The 20226-nt window shown below is 59.1% G+C and overlaps 4 protein-coding genes across 5 annotated transcripts in view; 1 reads left to right on the plus strand and 3 right to left on the minus strand.

Moving 5' to 3' along the window:
• Positions 1-938, plus strand: part of DNAJC11 (DnaJ heat shock protein family (Hsp40) member C11) — a 69381-nt gene extending 68443 nt beyond the window's left edge. The window contains exon 16 of the mRNA XM_047873556.1: positions 309-938. Within this exon, the coding sequence (XP_047729512.1) occupies positions 309-334 (26 nt within the window). The 3' untranslated portion in view covers positions 335-938. The remainder of the gene's footprint in view (positions 1-308) is intronic.
• Positions 939-2803: 1865 nt separating this feature from the next.
• On the minus strand, positions 2804-10746 carry THAP3 (THAP domain containing 3). 2 transcript variants are annotated; one of them, XM_047873558.1, is made up of 5 exons: positions 10631-10746; positions 7456-7648; positions 4237-4299; positions 3826-3924; positions 2804-3552 (listed from the first exon to the last, which is right to left on the minus strand). In XM_047873558.1, the coding sequence occupies exons 1-5, from the start codon at positions 10702-10704 to the stop codon at positions 3292-3294; spliced, it is 690 nt and encodes a 229-aa protein (XP_047729514.1). In that variant the 5' UTR covers positions 10705-10746; the 3' UTR covers positions 2804-3291. The 2 variants fall into 2 exon arrangements, with proteins under 2 accessions (XP_047729514.1, XP_047729515.1); XM_047873559.1 differs by lacking the exon at positions 4237-4299 and having other exon boundaries at positions 10631-10728.
• A 955-nt stretch (positions 10747-11701) lies between these two features.
• On the minus strand, positions 11702-19587 carry PHF13 (PHD finger protein 13). The gene is made up of 4 exons (XM_047873557.1): positions 19202-19587; positions 16695-16796; positions 14898-15432; positions 11702-14382 (listed from the first exon to the last, which is right to left on the minus strand). The coding sequence occupies exons 1-4, from the start codon at positions 19238-19240 to the stop codon at positions 14156-14158; spliced, it is 903 nt and encodes a 300-aa protein (XP_047729513.1). The 5' UTR covers positions 19241-19587; the 3' UTR covers positions 11702-14155.
• On the minus strand, positions 19310-20226 carry LOC125171801 (basic proline-rich protein-like). Its single transcript, XM_047868910.1, has 2 exons — positions 20221-20226; positions 19310-20137 (listed from the first exon to the last, which is right to left on the minus strand). The coding sequence occupies exons 1-2, from the start codon at positions 20224-20226 to the stop codon at positions 19310-19312; spliced, it is 834 nt and encodes a 277-aa protein (XP_047724866.1).

The following is a 20226-nucleotide window of genomic DNA, read 5'->3' on the forward strand; positions in this document are numbered from 1 at the left end:
TTCCCTCTGTTATCCGCCTGGGAGCGATGACTTGTCAGAGCCTGGGACGCGCTGCCCGGCGGAGGGGTGGCGGCCCTTCCCCGGGGGGGGGGTCTGAGTGAGCCCGTGGCCTGGAAGCTGCAGCCTGGGTGGCCGGGTAGGAAGCAAACCTAGCTGCTCCTGTGCTCCGGAACCGGTTGATTGTCGAGCGCCTTGCACGCTGCTCAGCAGGAGGCCAGGCGGCCTCTGGGCAGCGGATGGCAGAGCCCCCAGTGGAAGGAGGGCGTGGGGACAGTTGCCTTTTGATACATTCAGTTTGTCTCTTACAGCTCACAGGATTGATACAGACGGATAAACTGCTTGAGAAACCAGATTTCCAAGAGGCTGCAAAAAATCTTTTCCCGGGAGTCTACAAATTCGGAAGCAGGGAAAAAACCCAGACATCAGATGTGTTTATTTTATATTACTCCTATAGAAGGTGGTACCGTATCAATTATGTGGAGGGACACACAGACACCCCGCTTTCATGGGTGCTGTAGGTAGGACTCGGGCAGCCCCACCTGGACCAGAGCCGCAGCGTGGCCTGTGGCTGTTTTCCCAAGGATCATGTCCCCGGAGGGAAGGGCCCTCGGCCCCCACCCCAGCCCATCCCCAGGTTCCTGAGCCCGAGGGCTGACTGCAGCCACCCAGTAGCTCTCAGTCTGTCTTGAGGTATTTATGAAATGTCCTGCCTCACACATAGGACTGTGAACTACTTTTCCTAACATCCACAGAGCATGGAAAACAAAATGGAAAAGAAGGAAGGTGTTCTCATGAGTCTCACGAGCAGAGGCCTCCAGAACAAGTGAGCGTCTGTCCGGTCAACTTCCCCAAAACCACTTTTTCCTGCTGAAATATCATTCAGTGAATCTGGAGAGGAATGTGTGGGTTTATAAATCTGCTTTTTATCTCAGAACGAATGGTTTTGGAAATTAGTGTCTTTTTTCCCCCCTCCCAGAACTTCTCGAATCATTCCACTGGCAGATGGCTTGGGACAGAGCGGTATAACCCCCGGTCCCAGGGTCCATCCCTGTCACAGGTCACTTCCTCCCAGGAGCCACCCGTGTCCTTGTGGAGAGAGGCAGGTGCGAGCTAAGCCATCCGCCATCCCTCTCAGCCTGCCCCCCCCACTCCCTGCCCCCCACGGTTCAGCCTGACCTGCCTTTGCCCCCCACACTGGAGCACCGGAGCGGGGAGGAGAGGGGGAGCCCGGGCGGAGACCCTGGCCCAGGTACGTGCCAAATCCCAAGCGCCGGGAGAGCCAGGCGGGCCTCGCTTGCTCTCTCACTCACAGCCAGCAGGTGGCGCTGCTGCTCCCACACCTCCTCATGGGGTCCGGTGTCCGCCCCCCTGGGTCCTCTTCCCTCACTCGGTTCGCTCTGTGGAGGCAGAATACTTAGGAGCCGGGATGCTCCTGAACAGCCCGGAGTGTTGACCAAGAGTCACCGCTGAGCAAAGAGGCCCCCCTGGACGGTGGTGGCCGTGACAGCCCCCTGCAGCTGTCGCTGAAGTCAGGCTTCACTCCCCAGCGCCGGTACCGGAGTAATCGCTAACACCCCTCTCCTCCAGTTTTCAAAAACAGTTCAGGTTATCCAATTCTGTAATATTTATCTCTCTCTCAAAAAGTTTTCCTCTGAGCTGCTGCTCTGAATGTAAATCGTGCAATAAGCGTGGTGTGAAACATCGGACTTTGGGGCGCGGCCGTGCGCTCCCTCCGCGGCAGGTGGCTCGTCAGGGCACCGATTCTCGCAATTTTGTTTGAAACGGACTGTACGGAAGGCGCTCTCTTATCGTAATAAATCTTTCCTGAAAACGGGATAGTGTTTTAATGCATCTTGTGTGTTCATTTTCAGGGATGGGCAAAATAAAGTAAGTGCCCCCCCCCCCAGGCCTCATTCCATCCTTTATTCTTTGTTATTTAAACCACATTTTTAACAGTTCTTTTTTATTTTGAAAGAGCCAGGGAGGGGCAGAGAGAGAGCAAGAGGGAAAATCCCACAAACCGTGAGATCATGACCTGAACCAAAATCAAGAGTTGGATGCTTAACCTGCTGAGCCACCCAGGTACCCCTTTAACTACTTTTTTAACCGTGAGGCCGAACTTGAAGCCATGATTCAGTTTTACACATTAGACATTTGCCCAGGAAACGGGAGTCAGGACATCACTTAGGATCGTTTTCCCGTTGGTTGTTTTTGTTTGGTTTTGTTTTTATTAAAGTCACCTTTATCATAGCCAAAGGTGGTCATGCCCTGCCCTTCCTGCGCTTCCACAGGAAACACGAAGTCAGTCTTCTCAGCAGCCACAAAGGACGGGAGGAGAGAGGGCCTCCAGCCAGTGCCTCCAGGTCTCTTCCCACCGCTCTGAACACAGAGCCCTCCTGTGAAACCTTCCCTAAGCCACAATGGCATAAAGCGAAGAGGCAATTACTGTTCGTTTGTATGGAAACGTTCTGAGCATTCCCAGGTCCAAAAAAACCATCCCAGGTTTTTCAGATACTTTAGGCCACATCTTACTAACGGACACATAAAATCGAGCTGAAGCACAGAGGCTCGCAGACAGCTGGGCGCTCGGCGGCTCGAAGCCGAGCTTCGCTCCCGGGAAGGGGCCCGGCAGTGCCCGGTGCAGAACCAACACCGGTTGCTGGTTCTGCTTTTCGCCTTTTCTCGCGAGAGTGGAAATCCTCCTCCGACCTCTTTAGGTTAGCGAAAGCAGGTACTGATGCAGGTCGACTGTGAAAGCAAACGGTGTAACCCAGGCTCTCGAGAAACAGAACTCCTACACTGGTTTTCAAGTAAAGAAGGAAAACCGGTGGCGTAGGAAGACGCTTTATTATGTCTTTCGCTCAGACTGGGCCGGGGAAGGGGGGAAGGAGGCACGCCTGATCTCGGAGGCTGGGCCCAGCCACTCGGAGCCGCCGTCCTCCAGGTGACCCAGGGCCTGGGCCCAGCTGCCCCGCCAGGAAGTGCACTTCCTCCCCAGCGGGGGCGCCCCGTGCAGTGGCTCTGAAGACCCCCGCCCAAGCTTTTGTCAAAAGGACAGCTGTCACCTCCGGGAGCACCGAGCTCCTCTTGATCACGGTCCGGCCCTGTCCTGGGGCTGATGCCACTAAACTTCCCCTGAAGTGGCCCGGGCTCCTCACCACGGGCTTGACCCGGCACGCCTCACTGTCCCTTTGCCTGTCAGCGGCAGGACTGAAAGGTACGCGGCCAGCGCCCCAGAGCCACCGTCCCACCCCCCAGAGAGGCTCCGACAGGAAAGCCTGGCCGTGCGGCTCAGCTCTGCTGCTCTGGCGACGGCCTGGCCTGGAGTCCCGGCTGGCCCGCTCTGTGGGCGCGGAGGCGGCTGGACATCCTCTGTATCACCAGCCTCTGAGCCTTCAAGCGTTTTCGGAGCTTCTCATTTTCCTTCAGAGTCAGGAAGAGTTTTTTTTTTAGGGCATCTAAGTCCAAAAGGGCGTAGCTGTGATCGGACGGCTGTGCGGGGCTGGCCGGCTGACCAGGCGCCTGGCTTGCCTGCGGTCTCTGCGGCGAGACCTGAGGACACAGCGCGTGAAGGCGAGGCGGGGCCCAGGGCCGAGAGCCAGGGCCGTGGCGGGCGGGGACACGGCCCGGCCCGGCCCTCGATGCCACAGCACCCCTGACGTCCCCACCTGCCCGTTCTACTCGGAGGGTCCGAGATCGGGGCCACGGGCTGTGGGGCTCCCACTTGGGCACCGGATTGCTTCATTCTGTTTGTAGGGAGCCCCCACCCCCGTGTGGAGCCCGAGCGACCACATGCTGCCTTCGTACCCGGGCCCCGCATCTTACCTGTTCTACGGGGCTGCCGGCGTGTGGGGGCAGTGCTTCGAGGGCGGCGTCCGTCTTCCTCCCCAGGCCACACTCCGCGGGCCCCGCCTCGGAGACCACCTAGGGACAGCAGGGCGGAAGCGGGCAGCACACCCGGGATCCCCTCACGCCGTCCCGGGGGACGGCCGCGGCCAGGGGACCGGTGCAAACAGTTAACAGCCAGCCTGCCCTTCGGGGCCTGGACTCGGGCCCTCGGAAATCGCCATGCTCGCAGTGAGACAGGAAGGAGGCCTAGGAGAACCTGGAATCCTCAACCCTGGCTTCTGCGGAGCGCGCGACAGACCCCTGCAGGCCAGCCCGGGGGCAGGTGCTGCTGCGCAGTGTCCCTGTCGAGGCCGGGGTCCTGACTTGGGGGTGCCAGCGCGGACTCACCTCCTCCTTCTCTGGGTCCGCATCTGCACCCCCACCGGCCGGGTCCGTGTTCTCCCTCACCAGCTGCAAGAGACAGAGCAGTGGACACAGGCCCCGGACTCTGCTCCTGGGAGGCCAAGGAGACCCCGAGAACCCCACTGGGTGCCCGGCCGCATGCATCTGTCCCCACTGCTCAGCCCTGAGTGTTCAAACGACGCTCTGAACCCGGCCCAGCTGTCATCACCACATCTGTCTCTCTCTCTCCCCGAATCTTAGGTCAGAGGCCCATGGACAGGCCCTGTGAAGCCACAGACCGAATTCCTACGTGTCACCCCAGGGCCTGACATGCTAGGCGCGTGGTAGTAGGTGACTCACATTTGGCTCATTGAGTGGCAGCCACGTAGGAGACAACATCCAACTCAGGGCCTGCGGCCAGTCCCGGGGCATCCACGGAGCCGAGCCACCGGCCACGGGGCCAGAACCAGCTGCCCACGCTAGCTTCCGGCCCCGGGCCTGGACAGCACCCAGGGGCAGGCTCACAGACGTCCCCCGAGCTTTAAACTGTAATGTCACTTCAGGGGCAAACCTTTTACCACGAACGCGTGCGAAGCTGTCAAACTCCCATCAGCGACACGCACTGACGGAGAAGGTGACTGATCAGAGGGCACAAAGTTTGGGTCAAGCAAAATGACAAAATTCTGGCCTCTGCTGCACAAACATGGTGCCGTGGTTAACAGTACTCTGTTGTACATTCAAAAGTTTGTCCAAGGGGCGCCTGGGTGACTGAGTTGGCTAAGCGTCCGACTTCAGCTCAGGTCGTGATCTCATACTTCGTGGGTTCGAGCCCCACATCGGGCTCTGTGCTGACACTTCGGAGCCTGGCACCTACTTTGGATTCTATGTCTCCCTCTCTCTCTGCACCTCCCCCTGCTTGTGCTCTCTCTCTGTCTCAAAATTAAATAAACGTTAAAAAAAAAAAATTTTTTTTACGTCTGTCAAGAGAGTAGATCACACATTAAGTGTTCTTACCAGTCAAAATTGAATATATATCAAACAAAAATAAACGGCCTTCCATGCTGAAATAACAAAAAAACAGACACGCATGGAGAACCTACTTTGTGGGGCGCCTGGGTGGCCCAGTCGGTTAAGTGTCTGCCTCTTCGTTTTGGCTCAGGTCATGACCTCGGGGTTCGTGAGTTCGAGCCCCGCGTCAGCTCCGTGATGAGCCCGGGGCCTGCTTGGGATTCCCTCCCCACCTCCACCCCCCCGCTCATGCCAGCTTGCACTCTCGCTCTCTCTCAAAATAAACTTGAAAGAAAGAGAGAGAAAGAGAGAGGAAGGAAGGAAGGAAGGAAGGAAAGAAAGGAAGGAAGAAAGGAAAGAAAGAAAGAGAGAGAAAGAGAAAGAGAGAAAAAGAGAGAGAGAGAAAGAGAGAGAAAGAGAAAGAAAGAAAGAAAGAAAGAGAAAGAAAAAGAGAAAGAAAGAAGAAAGAAGGAACCTAGTCTGTTCAGGCCACAGTCTTGGTGAAACAAATCCCTGCCCTCAGCCGAGTGCGGCAGCTGGTGGTGGTGCCCGAGGGAGTCAGCCCAAAGGGAAGGAAGGCCAGTGGGGGGCAAGGGACACGGCGGCCGGGAGGTCCCTCCAGGGCACGTGAGGGCAGAGGCCCCGACGCGGGGCTTGCCGGGCACACGGCCGCACACGGGTTCACGCGTCCTCACCCCGTAACTCCCTTCCCTCTCGCTCCCAGGAGCAGCCGCTGCACGCGTAGCAGTCGGGTGGGTCGGCCTCGGCTCTGCTCCGCCACGACCCTGCCTTCCCGGTTCACACGGGTGCCCGCTGTGCGGCCCACACTCCAGGACTCGGGACACCTCTGGGATTTACGAAGTTCAGTATAATCCCCCTCGAGGCCTCGACGTCCCAAGGTCCTCGAGCTCTCTCCTGAGCCGAACCTGCACGTCCGGCGCCACCAGGCACGGCCCTTCGGTGTCTCGCCGGGAAATCAAACTCTGGGTGCACGGGGCCCGCCTCATCCGGGAGCCCCACCCTCCAGGGGCTCGGCAAGCACTGCCCTCCCCCCGCCCCACCTCCTGGTCTGCAGAGTCCACATGCTCTGGCGACCACCTGCACCTTCCTGCGACACCACAGGCCCCGGCCGGAGGGAGCCTGCCACAGCCGCGTCCCCACTCGCCTCCCCCAACAAGCCACGGTCTATCCAGGCCCGGCACCATCCAGCCCCTGCCACCCCCCGACCGGCCCGAGCTGATGCTGTTCGCGAGCGTGCCCCCCAGTCCCTCTCTCTCTACGTCTCCGCCCACACAGCCCCTGACCCCCTCCGCCACTGCATCTGCGGCCACCGTCGGTGCCCTGGCCAGAGCTCTCAGCCGGCGCGGGGGGGGGGGGGGGGCCCTGAGCGGCAGCGGCACTGCCCCCAGGGCCTTGACCACAGCTCTCAGGCCCCGGCTGGCCACTCGGAAGGAAAGGACTAGGTCGAGGGGCACCTGCGTGGCTCAGTCGGTTCAGCATCTGACTCTTGATTCTGGCTGAGGGCGTGATCTCACGGTTCATGAGTTCGAGCCCCGCATCTGTCTCTGTGCTGAACAGAGCTCGGCTGGGATTCTCTCTCTCCCTCTCACTCTCTGCCCCTCGCCCCGCCTCAAAATCAACTTAAAAAAAAAAAAAACAAAAGGGTGAGGTCTGAATGTAACACAGCGGCCACCCAGTCCTGGGAAGGTCCTCACCGTGCAGCCTCAAGCCCAGCACACGTGAAACGCATCGAGGACCAAGCTTTTTGGCACACCCACCAGTTAGCTGCTTCAACAGCTTCTGGTCGCAAAAATATATATATATATATTTGTTTTTAAGTTTTTATTTATTTTTGAGAGACAGAAAGCAAGAGCGGGGGAGGGGCAGAGAGAGAGAGGGGGAGAGAGAATCCCAGGCAGGCTCCACGCTCACTGCAGAGCCCGATGTGGGGGCTCAAACCCACAGGTCATGAGATCACAACCTGAGCCGAAGGCGGACGCCTGACCAACTCGGCCACCCAGGCGCCCCAAGCGTGATCCATTTTTAAAGGGGCTCCAAACTGCAAATTACCTAAAGCAAAGGTCACGGCCAGTGGGGCCCCTGGGCTCTGAACCCTGGAGGCCTGACAGCACTGTGCTCGCTCGTTCTCAGCCTCCACCTTTGCTGTCCCTACAAACGCCCCCACCCCGCGTGCTGGGCGGTCCCCCGTGTGCTCACCTGTGCGGCGTCTTGAAAGGCAAACACTGTGGGCACAGCATTCTGCTTCAGGTTTTTGCGGTTTCCAAAGGCGCTGAAGCACTCAGGTCGGAAGTGCTCGGAGCAGATGACCGTGTGCTGCTTGGGCTTGAAGTTGCCCCGGCCAATGTTCAGCACCCATTCCTTCAGCAGCTCCGGGCGGCTGAACGGGAACCTAGGAGGCAAAGGAGGGAGACAGGAAGGAACTTGCAAAGCTGATGTGGGCCCTGTAGACTTCTGAACTCTGAAAAATCCCACGAGGTATTTTAGCAGACAGCTTGGAAACTCCCGTAATCTCACTCTGTTAAACCACATCCAATTTCTGGAGGCTTCTGTCAGGGCCGGTTATGGCATCATTAGGAAACCTGGGGCCATGAACGTGGCCAGAAAACCTTCTGACGGTATACTTGCAGGGTGAGCCCGTGTGAGCTCCCTCAGGAGCCTGCCACGTGCGGCCCTGCCCCAGGCACTGGGAGGGAGGAATGAATAGGACAGTCCCACCCTCATAGAGCCAACCTTCGAGAATAGGAAAACAGACGGTAAACCAAACAGATCTGGACTGTGTAGGAATAAAGAGTAGGAAGTGGTCAGGAAGGCTTCCTAAGACGTGAGCTGATGCTGTTCGTGAGCGTGCCCCTGTCCTCTCTCTCTACATCTCTGCCCACACAGCCCCTGACCCCCTCCGCCGCTGCACCTGCGGCCACCGTCGCTGCCCTGGCCAGAGCTCTCAGCCGGCGCGGAGTGGGCCCTGAGCGGCAGCGGCACAGCCCCCGGGGCCTTGACCACAGCTCTCAGGCCCCGGCTGGCCACTCGGAAGGAAAGGACTAGGTCGAGGGGCACCTGCGTGGCTCAGTCGGTTCAGCACCTGACTCTTGATTCTGGCTGAGGGCATGATCTCACGGTTCATGAGTTCGAGCCCCGCATTTGTCTCTGTGCTGAACAGAGCTCGGCTGGGATTCTCTCTCTCCCTCTCACTCTCTGCCCCTCGCTCCGCCTCAAAATCGACTTAAAAAAAAAGGATAAGGTCTGAATGTAACACAGCGGCCACCCAGCCCTGGGAAGGTCCTCACCGTGCGGCCTTTGAGCAGAAGCGGAAGGAAGCAGGAGCGTGAGCCCGTGGATATCTGAGGGAAGGGCTAAGAGCAAAGGCACCGGAATGGGGCCGTGGTCAGAGGCAGGCTTGGCTGGCAGGTGGGCAGTTGGTGGGAGGGGGGTGGGGGCTGTGGGCAGAGGGTGATGGCAGAGGGAGGGCACCTGGTGACCGGGACCAGGATGTCAGCAGAGGGGTGACAGGCAGGCAGAGCTGGGATGTATTTTGAAAGCTGTGTGGCAAAGGTTGCCTGTGGGCCATAAAATAAAAGAGAAGGAAGGAGTTTCATGGATTAAGATGGGAGAGGGAGGTACTGTAGAGGGGGAGGGGGCAGGTTTGGGGGACCAGAATTTTGGTTCTCTATGTTAACTGTTAAACGTGAGGCACCTCTTACATGTCCCCGCTGGAGTGGTGGGGACACGTGTCAGAAGATGTATGTCAATGTGGGGGCCATCCCTATGTAAAGGGTGGTAAAGCCATAAGCCTGGGAGAGATCGGAGCCCTGGGGAGTAAGAGGGAATGGGGAGGGTACAAGACCACGGCCCTCACCCCGAAGGGCTCCAAGGCTAGTGTTGGAAACGAGGAGGACCCAGCAAAGGAGTCTGAAAAGGGACACTGTGACAGAGGAAGAGGTCATGGGGTGCCCTAGAAGCCAAGTGGGAGAGTGTCACGGGGGTCAGTGGTCAGCTGGGCCAAATGCTGCAGATGAGGATGGCCGCCACCAAGGGCTACTGGGGACCTGGCAGGGCACTTTTGTGGGAGTGGCCGCGGCAAGAGCCTGAATGAGTTGGAGAGAGAATCGGAGCAAGTCCACTCCAGGCGTAAGCCCGGCTGAAAGGAACAGATACGGGCACGGGGAAGACCTGTCCCGGCAACGTCTACGGTGACGTGCTTGAAATGGCCAAAAACCGGAGGCACCCAAATGCCCTTCATTGTAGAACAGGTCAATTCTGGTATATTCGTTCAGCGGAGCGCTGCTCCAGACGGAGAGGAAGGCACCGCGCTCCATGCGGGCGGCTCACAGCCAGCGGCAAGCAGAGCAGGAGACACAAGAAAAGCACAGTGGAGTCCACGTGTGAAGTTCAAAACAGCCCAAAGCGCCCCACGCTGACAGATGGCAGGATATGGGTCATCCCTGGGGATGAGAGGGAAGGAGGGGAGGGAGGGGGTGCGGCTGGGGGTTCCCTAGGGGCTGGTGAGATTATGAATCACAGCAGTGACGCCACGTTCACTTCGTGGAAACGGCCGGACTGCGGAGGATTTGTGCGCTTTTCTGTAGGTCTTACGCTTCAATAAAAAGATTTACTTTGAAAAGGAAAATGATAATAGGAAAGGAAGTGGGGGCAGAGTGTGCCCAGCTGGCCCCGGGGTCGTCGAAAGGCAGCACAAACACGGGCAGTGGCTGGAACCTGAGCTCTCTTGGGCAGAAAGCCGGTACCCCACCAGGCCCGACATGCTGCGAGCGCGGCGACAGACCCCACTCCCCCGACACCCTGGAGCGTTCTCACTCCTGCACGCCACCCTCCCTTCACGACAGGAGGTCTGGCCAGGGCTAAGAAGGGGCCAGCTCAAGGCAAACCCGATGGCCGTCACCATCACTCATTCATTTGGAAATGCATTCAGCCAGTACACACTGAGCACCTAAGCTCCAGGATGCACCCGCGAACAAGACCAAGACCCGGGGACGACAGGCACCAGAACTGCAGAGGGTGCTAGGGGCTGCGGGGCGCGGCCTGGGGAGGGGCGGCCCACGCCGGACCCCTCTGCTCGAGACCTTCCCGATGCGCCCTCAGCAGGTTGCTCAGCCTCTCCGACAGTCTCCCCACGCGCCGAGGCCGGCTATGGCGGCACAGGGCCGCCGGTGACCCCGCCGGTCCCCAGGCCGCCGGCCCCTCTGCGAAGGGCCCCGCTACACGCCCTCGGGCCTCTCCGGCTGCCGGGCAGAGGCTCCGGCGTCCCCGCCCAGCGCGCCAGGCCTTGGGCTCCGGCGGGGGGTCGCGGCCGGTCGGCCGGGCGAGGGGTGTCGGCGGCCGGGCCCCCGCGCCCCACGGCGCCCCCGCCCCTCACCGGTGGAAGGTGAGCTGCTTCCTGCGGCTGCTGTAGCGGTTGCAGCACTGCCGGGCCGCGCACGACTTCGGCATCTCCAAACACCAGACCCAGGTGCCCCTAACAAAGATGGCGGCGTCGGGCCTGCGGGGCGGAGCCAGAGAGCGGGGCGGGGCCTGCGGGGCGAAGCCTGGCCTGCGGGCGGGGCGGGGCGGGGCCAGGGGGCAGCGAGGGGACCGTGGCGAGGCGGGGCCTCCAGGGCACTGCCGGGCCCGCGGACCAGAGCTGGGCTGTGGGCGGGGTGGAGCCAGGGAGCGGGGCGGGACCGCCGGGAGGCGGAGGCGGGCCTGCCTCTGTTCGGCTCCTGGGCCCGCCTCGCGAGCTCTCTCTGCCGCCCGCCTCGCTAGAGTCAGGTGGGCTCCGGGGTGCCCCGTTAAGGGGGTGCGCCCGGACCCAGCTCAGGCCCGACACCCCAAAAGCGCCGCGGGTGCAAGTTCCACCCATTCGCGAAAAGCCCGTGGTCCTCACCTCCTTGAAGAATCGACACACCCACCAAACAGCCTTGGACACCTGGAAACCAGAGAAGGGCTCGCGGCCCAAGCTGGCCAGCATTTCTAAGGTTTTAACAGGTGTTAATAACGTAGATTTGGGCTGCTCAAAGTCACTGGAGGTACTAGTTGACCACCAGTTGGGTCTCAGGTTAGAGGTAGGCAGACACAGCGGACAGAAGGAGCAGGCTATGGGGACCCCAGAGCGTAAAGGGGCAGGACAAGCACCCCTGGGAGACTGCAAACCCACTTGCAGAACCTCACGGGAGGCTGCAGTTTTTACAAAGCAGGTAATCACTCACGGGGATTCAGGCTGATGCACACGGTGTGATGAAACGGTGAAAGCTATTCATACTGCGGTTTGTTTCTGGAGAATTTACTAGAGAGGTATATGAAGCGTTGTGGGCACTTTTCATCCTGCCAAACCAAACTCAGGCTTCACCTCCCCAAGTCTCTGTGTGATCACCGTTGGGGGGGGGGCGGGGGTCAGCCACAGCTACGCCCTTCAGCACAGAAAACAAACACCTGAAGGTAGTCAGGAACCTCAAAGTAGCAATATATTTATTTACAAAATATACAGTTTCACAGAAACAGCTTCGCTTTATACACATAAACTTTATAATTACACAGAACCATGTAAACGATGTTAAGTGTCTGGCCTGGCCAATGCCAATGCGAGGGGCTTACTTTTGGGGTGACATCTTTCCCTCCCCTCCCTTTATCAGCCACCAACCAGGAGCCCCTAGATGGGCCATGCCTAATTTGCATAAAGCTGATTGCAGCTGCCCAGCTCAACCTAACACAAAAACCAAGGTGTCTTGACTTCCTAGACACCAGCCACAGGGATAGATCGATCTGTTAAAAGAACAAAAAGGAAACGAAGGAAACAGATCAAAATGAGTATTAAGTACCTTCCAGAGGCGTCACCAGGCATTGAACCTTCTAAAAGCAATACAGCAGTCGCCCAGGCTGGTAGTCCCACTGTAAAATCACACATATTCTTAAATGCACTTTTAAAACTTTGTGGAGTTTTAAAAAAAGAAAAAAAAAAACACTTTGGAACTTTGGCTATTCTCATGGTGAAGACACTGGACAGGCAATGTCATGGGGCAGATCTTTGGCAAATTCCTCTCCGACTTTTCCTGGACGTTTGCCCTCATCAGAGCCAGACAGTTGTCTGGGGAGAAGGTTGGTTCTAAGCCCGCTTCTCACTATTTTTCTCTACAGCAGAACTTCCCCCTTGGGGATCTTCACAATAAACTAGGTTTCAGAAACTATTTCTATTTCTGTGTTAATATGCGCAACAGAATACAAAACAAAACAAAAGGCAGTTGGCTGGTGAAGCATGAAAGATACTAGCACAGAAAATGGGCTCTGATTAGCCAATTCGAGTTCAACCTCCCCCCACTGTGCCTAAGGGAGAGAATACAAATAAGAGTCCCCGTCCGTGGTGGCCCCACACAAGGGTGCCACGTGGAGACAACCCCCCCACACACAGAGAGACTGGGGGGGTCCACCCCCACTGTAAATGTAAGTATGACCCACCAAGCTGGGCATCCTTCCCTTTTCATGCTTCACAAGAAACAATGTGTATGAAAACACACCCATCCATTTACCAAAAAAAAACATTTTTGAGAAGAGTGTTTGAACTGCTCAAGAGCACTGTCAACTTCAGAGAAAGCGGAAGCCTTCCTCTCCCTCCAGGCCCCAGAGCCACCCGTGTCCCCTGCCCTTGAGCAGAGCCCTGTGGAGCTGCAGGCGCAAACTCCCTGGCTTCTCCAGAGCTGGCCTGCACAGGAGTCTCCCCAGTCCAGGGTCCTGATTCAGATCTAAGGAAGTCTGCACCGTCCAATGGTATATTCCTGGAGACCAATGTTGCCCTATCACTCACACACCAATTCAAACCAAAAAAAAAAAAAAAAAAAGGCTTCAAATCCTAACCTTGCCCCGTGAAACCAGCGGGCCAGCCTGTGTGAGAGCATACTGAGAATCAACCACAGGAGAGGCCTCCCCTCAAGTTTTCCTTACCTCATTATGTAGAGGAACACCATTCCCCAGTGACTGCCTAACCTTCCTGCTGCTACTGGAGTAAGGTGAGGGAAAGAGGAGCTCCGGAACCAAGGGCCCTCTCGCTGGAGAACAGCTTGCCGGGCACCCCAGGACCTCATCCACCAACTGAAAAGGGCACCCAGGCAGAAAACTGCCAATACTTTTGGCTATATCGTGCAAAAAGACAGGTTTTTTACATCGTGCAAAACAGGAAACTGAGTTATGAACACGGGCCAACCTCAACCCCCCCAACCAACCCCTTTTCCACCGAGAAGTGGCCACATACTGTCCCTTTTAACAAACAGAAGGAAACCTAGGGATCGTTAGCTGGCCTCTGCCCCAGGGCTCCTCCCAGAGCAAGACCAGAGGACTCTAGCTGGCAGCCAGCAGTGGGGGGGGGGGGGGGGTGAGGGGGGGACAGCAGCAACCACAGCAGGGAGAGAGGGCAGACCACGAAGGTTGGGGCAGCTTGATGGTTGCTGTACAGACACTTATGGTCAAAGACTTACACTCGAGAGAAAGCTTACACGTATGGCTGTTCACTAACAGGCCCGGGAAACCGAACATCTCCTCTCCCGAGACAGCGGAAGCGGGTAACAGCTCGCACCCGTTCCCAGCGGAGGGAGCTCGTTAACAAAATGACAGCAAGGGTTCACCACTACCACGTACCCTCCTTTTCAGCTGAACCTAACCCACTGTACTTGAGTGTTGAGTCCACCTCCACTGCAGAGAACACGGCTCTGGCAGCAGCTTTGGCCAACGAGGATTTTATTCAGTCACTGGCTATATACAGGGTATACCTTGGACAGCCTGTCCTTTTGCTTAGGCACCTGAATGGCAGGGGTCTGCCCGCACCAGAGCTGAGAGTTCTGTGCTCAACTAAGAGACGGGCCAAAAAGCCCATCGTCCCTTCCGATTCCTCGCCCATGGTCTCCTCGCGCACCGACAGTCAGTCCAGAAACAGTTTCCGTGAGCCCATCCGAGAACGGTTGGAGCGGCGGATGTCGAACTTGGAGTCCCGGCACTTCTGGCAGACAAACACTTCCGGAACATTGGATTTCCGGATTTTCGCACAGGACAGGTGAATCCAGGTGTGGCACTCGTTACACTCAATCATAGGGCGGCCGGCGAACGGTTTCATGCAGAAGCAGGTGACGAGGTCCCAGGAGTCGTCATCTGAAAAGGGGAGACACATGTAAGGGGAGGGGAAGAACCTTCCTGCGACCCCTCCCCATCCCACCCGCTCCTCCAGTGGGTCCAGGCAGCTGAGCTGCAGTAAAGCCCGATCTTCACCAAATGCACGGACTTCAACTTGCACGAAGGGCAGGGCTATCAGACCGGCAGGGCCCTCGGAAGTGCTCCCCTCTCCGAAAGCGGAGCAAATGCGTGAACGAAGCCACTGAAATGTGTGGCACCAGGAATTAACCACGAGAGGTGGACTTAGAAGCTAGCTTATTTTTGTATTTGGAGGCCTGTCCTGGAATCTCAGCTGTCTCCAGCCGCAACCACCCCCTCCCCTACCACTTCCTAAACATCTCAGTGTCCACCTTCTTCTCCCTTCCTCCCTAGAGATGGCGGGGCACACTCTGCTGTCACACTGCCAGGAAGGGACCGTTCCAAAACTCCTGCCTACATCCCCTGCTCTTCGGACCACCAGCCACTCGCGTGGCACTCCTCCGGGGACCACTCACCCGAATCCACCATTATGTCCTCATCATTGCCGGTGCTGTCCTCGTCCCGGAACACCACCTGCTTTCCCTGCCGGACAATAGTCCGTTTGCCTTCAGTCTTTATTTCTTTGACCTGATCAGGTGACACCGTGACACAAGATCCACTGGAAGGAGTGTCAGAGTCCCAGCCCGAGCAGGGGTCGCCGGGAGCCTGGGGGATATCCTGCAGGGCGGGACTTGTGGGGGTCTCTACATATGGGTCAGCGGCTTCCAGCTTCAGCAAGCTCCCCATGTACCCCTCCTTCACAGGCACATCACTGTCCCTCCGCTTCCTCTTCTTCTTCTTCTTCAGCTTGTCCGTTTTCTTTCTGTCCAGCAAGAAGTTACTGGGCTTGGCTCGCTGCAGGAGGCTCGGCTGCAGGTGGCCAAAGCAGCGGTCAGAGACCGGCAAGGGTACCGCGGACGCCATGTCGGTGAAACCAGCGTCCCAGCCGTCACTGTCGATGGTACCAGCGGTGCTGTTGGCAGGGCTGGGGCTGCTCCTCAAAGGGAGCTCCTGAAAGGACAGAAGCACAGGCGTGGGGTCCGAGTGTTTCGGCCGGTCCCCGGCAACAAGAGCTAGCCACAGGCAGAGTGTCGCAGCCAGGTCAGGCCTACAGACCAGGGCTATCAGAACCGTGACCTTCTCGGCTCTCACAGGCAGTACTCTTTAGGAATGGTGTCATGAGCACTCTACCGTGACCTTCCAGATAGAATGTTAACCCCCAAGGAGGAAAACCTTCTCTTGCTGAACCCTCAGCCCCTGGACCAGAGCCAGGAACTCATTCGATGCCCAGTAAGTATCTAGAAAAGTGCCAAGGACACCCTCTCAAACCCCCTTATCTTTCCCAGATTGTAATATCTCCTGTCTGTTTGTCCTCCCAAGGGGTGTATTTTTCTTTTAATTAAGTGAATTTAAATTAGTTTTGGGAGTTTGCTGACACTCTTCTTCAAAACTGGAGACATCCCCCCAAATACTGCAAAATCAAAGTAGGTAATCATAGCCCCAAAGCCATGAGCTAATCTCTGTGGTTCCTTCAGACCAGTCAAGCATTTTATTTACAAACAGTGGCAACATTCTGCGTGGTACAAAAGACACACTTATCCACGTCCACGGCAAACAGAAACGATAAGCCAATGCTGGACTCTGACCTCTTAATAAACTTTCCTTTCTTTTGAGACCTAATACAAGCTTGAACACCATGACCATGGTGGTCCTCAGTTCTGCCCGTTAGTTACTTAGCAAGGAGAAAAGAAATCCCTTAAAACACAGGGGATTTGGGCCACAAGTCCCTGAAGACACTGTAACATGGTGTGCAAAGCAAGTGGAGAGCTGCTCACCAGAAGAACAGTGTAGACCGGGCCTAACCGTCCGGCTGAACCCCAGGCTCTGCCACTGTAATTAGCCTGGAACCCAGGGCGAGGAGTGCCCCAGCGTCTTCGTCTTTAAAATGGGGATAAATAACAGCGCCTGTCTCATAGATCATAAAGACCAAGAACGCCGCCCGGCCACTGTAGGCACTGCATCTGCACCGGACATTCAGAGCGGGCGGACAGGAAACATGTTATTTGCAAGCAAATGCTTAAAGTTTATTAAATCATTTCTAGACAAGCCTATGTTTTCTATCCAAGTTTTAGAAACCACCTCCCAGACAGGTCTAAGCTTCCTAGAAAGATTTCTACCTGACAGCCGTCTAAAGTCCCCCCACCCCACCCATTCCAGACCCCCACCCTGCCACTGGCTTCACTGCCAGCAAGAAGGGTGGCCCTGAAGATTACCTCCTTCGGATAAGGAATGTAGCCAGCATAGGCCAAGACAAAGGTGCAGAATTTGTTGAAATCCTCCACAGTCCTGCGCCTCTTGTAACTGGGGGAGCACTCCTGTTAGCAGGCGAGAAAACGGGGTGTGTTTGAAAGTAGGCACTTGGAGATGGAACCACAGAAACAAAACTAAGCCAGCTGGAGATGTTCTCGTCAACCACTTGAAAATACACGGCTAGATGTACAAACACTCCAGAAACAAGATAAGGTAGGTTTGGGTCCGAGAAATAGCACTGTACTCAGGAGGCTGAAAGAAGGGTATTGTGGTGTTTTGCCAAGGGCAAACACTGGGGCACTGGTGGGCAGATAACAACATGCACAAGAATCTATTTCTTGTGCTCCTGTGGCATTTTCCAACATTATCACTGTCTGCAGGCCTATCAGGAGCTCTAATAACGGTGTTTTTGCTACAGATTTTCCATTTTGAAAATAAACTCCAGCTGCAGCTATAATCCAAATATTTTTAAGTGATTTCAAAGTCAACTACTTCTTACCCTTCAGAACTCAACTCAGGTCTGACCCCTCCCCAGCCAGGGAGGAACTCCTCCTCCTCCTGGGCGCTCTCCTCCAGGAGAGGCCACTTCCGCTCGGCCCTCCGCTGCTGCAACACCCAGCGTCCAGGGGGCCAGCACCCAAATGCTCCCCGACTCAGAAATTAAACCAGGAACGTTGTTGCTAGGCTTAACTTGCAGGGAGAAGAAATACTGGATGAAATACTAGAGGATTTTGGCTTGTGTGTCCTGTCTCCATTCAATCTAGAAACGTCCTTAACAAGAAGGGGTTTTCTCCCGAAAAAGAGCAGCTCGGGGAGAAAGAACCTTTATTTGCTAAAAAGAAAAACAACTCTCCTTAATTTTGGTTTATTCGGCTAGCTTATTTACCGAGATTTCCTTCAGGCATTTTAGCACCCATCCCAACCCCATCCTTACGTGCTCAGCTCCCATTTCGAGAACCCAGGGACCCCCTTACCCTGCTAGGGTGAAAGCGGGACAGGAAGCTGGGGGGTGGGTTCCTGGACCCAGCCCAGCCCCTCCCCAGGACGGAGTGCCCAGAAAGCGGCGCGGCACCGGCGCGCCGCCCGCAGGTTTCCTTCCTAAGGCTCCGCGTATTTTTTCAACTTGGTTCTAGCAGACCCCTTCCTCCCCCCCCCCGCCCCCCCCCCGCCGCTGGGACCCGAGGGGCGCGCAGGTCGGCGGAGCACCCGCCTCAGAGAGGTACCCGGCATTTCCTGCGGCGCAGAGACCCTGCCCCCATCCCCGGGAAGCACTGACCGCCCGCGCTCCGGCCACGGTGGGAGGGCCGCGGCCCTCGGCCCTCAAACTCTCGGGGCGAACTTTTATTTCGGCGGGGAACGCGCAAAAGTGGGTCAGGGGCCTGGACGCGGAGCGCAAGGCGGCGGCGCCCTCGGGCCCGGGGCGGAGGGACCCGCGCCGCCCCCACCGCGCCCGCCCGCCTGCCTCGCCGCCCCGCCGCCTTTAGGAAAAGCAGATGGCGGTGCGGCCCCCTCCCCGCCCTCCGCGGAAGCCGCCCCCCGCCGACACTCGGCCCCGGAAGGTGCGGGGCCCATCCCGCGGGGGAGGGGGCGCGGGAGGCCGGGCAGGATTCGGGGTCCGGGGCTGGTGGGCCCCGCGAACCCCCAAGGCGGCAGCGCGGCGAGCCAACGCGCCCGCCGCCGCCTCCCCCACCCGCTCGAGCCGGGACCCGCACCCGAGCCCGGCGGACCTCGGGAGCGAGAGGGGACCGAGGCGGGGGCGCCGGAGGGGCCGCCCGGGAGAACCGAGGGCCGATCCCCGGAAGGAGGGGGAGCCGGGGCGGGGCGAGAGAGCCCGCGGCCGGGGGGCGGGGGCCCCGGAGGGGGAGGAGAGCGCGCGGAGGGTGGGGGGCTCGAATCGGGTGTTTGCGGGGGTGGGGACCCGGCAGGAGTAGGCCCCCGGAGCCGGAGGGGGCGGGGGCCGCGCGGGAGTCAGGGGGCGGGGCGCGGACTACCGGGCCCTGGGGATTAAGGGAGCAGGCGGGGGCGCGCGGAGCGGAGTCCCGGTCCGAGGGGGACCACGAGCCCCTCCGGGAGGGGGGGCAGGGGGCTCGTCCGAGAAGCGGGAACGCGAGGCGGCGGCTGGGACCGAGTCCCCGGGGGCGGGGAAGGAGTAAGCCAAGCCGGCGGGGAGGGGCCGGGGGCGCAGACAGGTCCCGGAGCTACGCGAGGCCGGGGAGGGGTGGGCGCGGCGACCCGAGGGAAGCGGGCGCCGGGAAGACGCGGACGCCCGCGGGAGGGACGCCGAGGCGAGGGCCGGCTGGGAGGACCGGGCGCGGGCCCGAGTGGGGGGCGGGGTTGAGCGCCCAAGGGGGCGACGAGGGAAGGCCGGGGGAGGGGAGGGCGGCGCTGGGCCGGCGGGGGTCCGGCTGCGGGGAGCGCCAGGACTGGAGTGGGGGTGGTCAGGGGCGATCCGGACGCAGCCCTCACTCACCTCCGGGTGGAAGGCGGCGGCGCAAGAGTCGGAGTCCATGTTCAGGGTGGGGGGCGGCGGCTACGGGAGTGCAGGGGCCGGGGTGCGGGCGCCGGGCCGCGGAGCCGCTCAGGGCTGGGGGCTCCGGCGGCAGCGCAGAACGAGGGCGGACCCGGGAGGGGTCGCCCCGGCTGGAGGTGATGAGGGGTTCGGCGTGTTGCGTCCCGGGCTCTGTGCTCCCGGGCCGGCGGCTCCACGGCCGAGCAGAGTTGGCGATGCAGCTCCTGCGGCCGGCGCGGCGGGAGAGGCGGGAGAGTCGCTGCGGGGGGCGGTGGCGGCGGCGAGCGGGAACCCGACCCGCTCCCCGACCTGACGCCCAGTTCGGCTCGTGTCTCGGGAGGGAGGGCGGGAGAGCCGCGAGGGCTGTCGGGAGATGTAGTCTGTGGGCGACGGGAAGCCAAAGGCGCGGGGGCGGGCGCGGGGCGTTGTGGGAGTAGTGGTCCCAGCTCCGCCTCTAAGGCGCACAAAGGGCTCCTCACGGACTACAAGCCCCATAGAGCTCCGCGGCGACTGCCCGGTTTCTGGGGGCGGTGTCTCCGGGACCAGAGGCTGCCGGAGCGGGGGAGGTGCGGAGGCTTGCTCCGGCTCGGCGGTGGGGGAGGGGCGGTGCGAGCGGTAGCGCCGCGGTCTCCGCGGGGGCGGGGGTCGCCTCGGCGGGTGGGGTGGGGGCGGGGCTGACGGCTTTGGACCAGGAGGGCGGGGGCGGCGACTGGCGTCTCCTTTTGGACTTGGGGTTCGGGCCCCTTTGTGGGACCGTGGTCCCCGCGGCCCGGGCGGGACTGGGGGCGGCGGGGGCGACGGGCGCTGACGTCGCGGCCGCCCCTGGGCTCGGGTCGGCGGTGCGAACTTGTTTTCGCGGTGGGGGTATTCTGGCCCACTCCTCCTGTCCCACGGGTCCTGGGGCGGCGGGACCGAGGACCTCCTGGTATCTGTAGGATCCACTTTGGGGTGCCGAGTTACTGCGTTTTTAGAAACTGTACTAGCAT

This window comes from Prionailurus viverrinus, chromosome C1, assembly GCF_022837055.1.
Source record: "Prionailurus viverrinus isolate Anna chromosome C1, UM_Priviv_1.0, whole genome shotgun sequence".
Classification (NCBI taxonomy): Eukaryota; Metazoa; Chordata; class Mammalia; order Carnivora; family Felidae; genus Prionailurus; species Prionailurus viverrinus.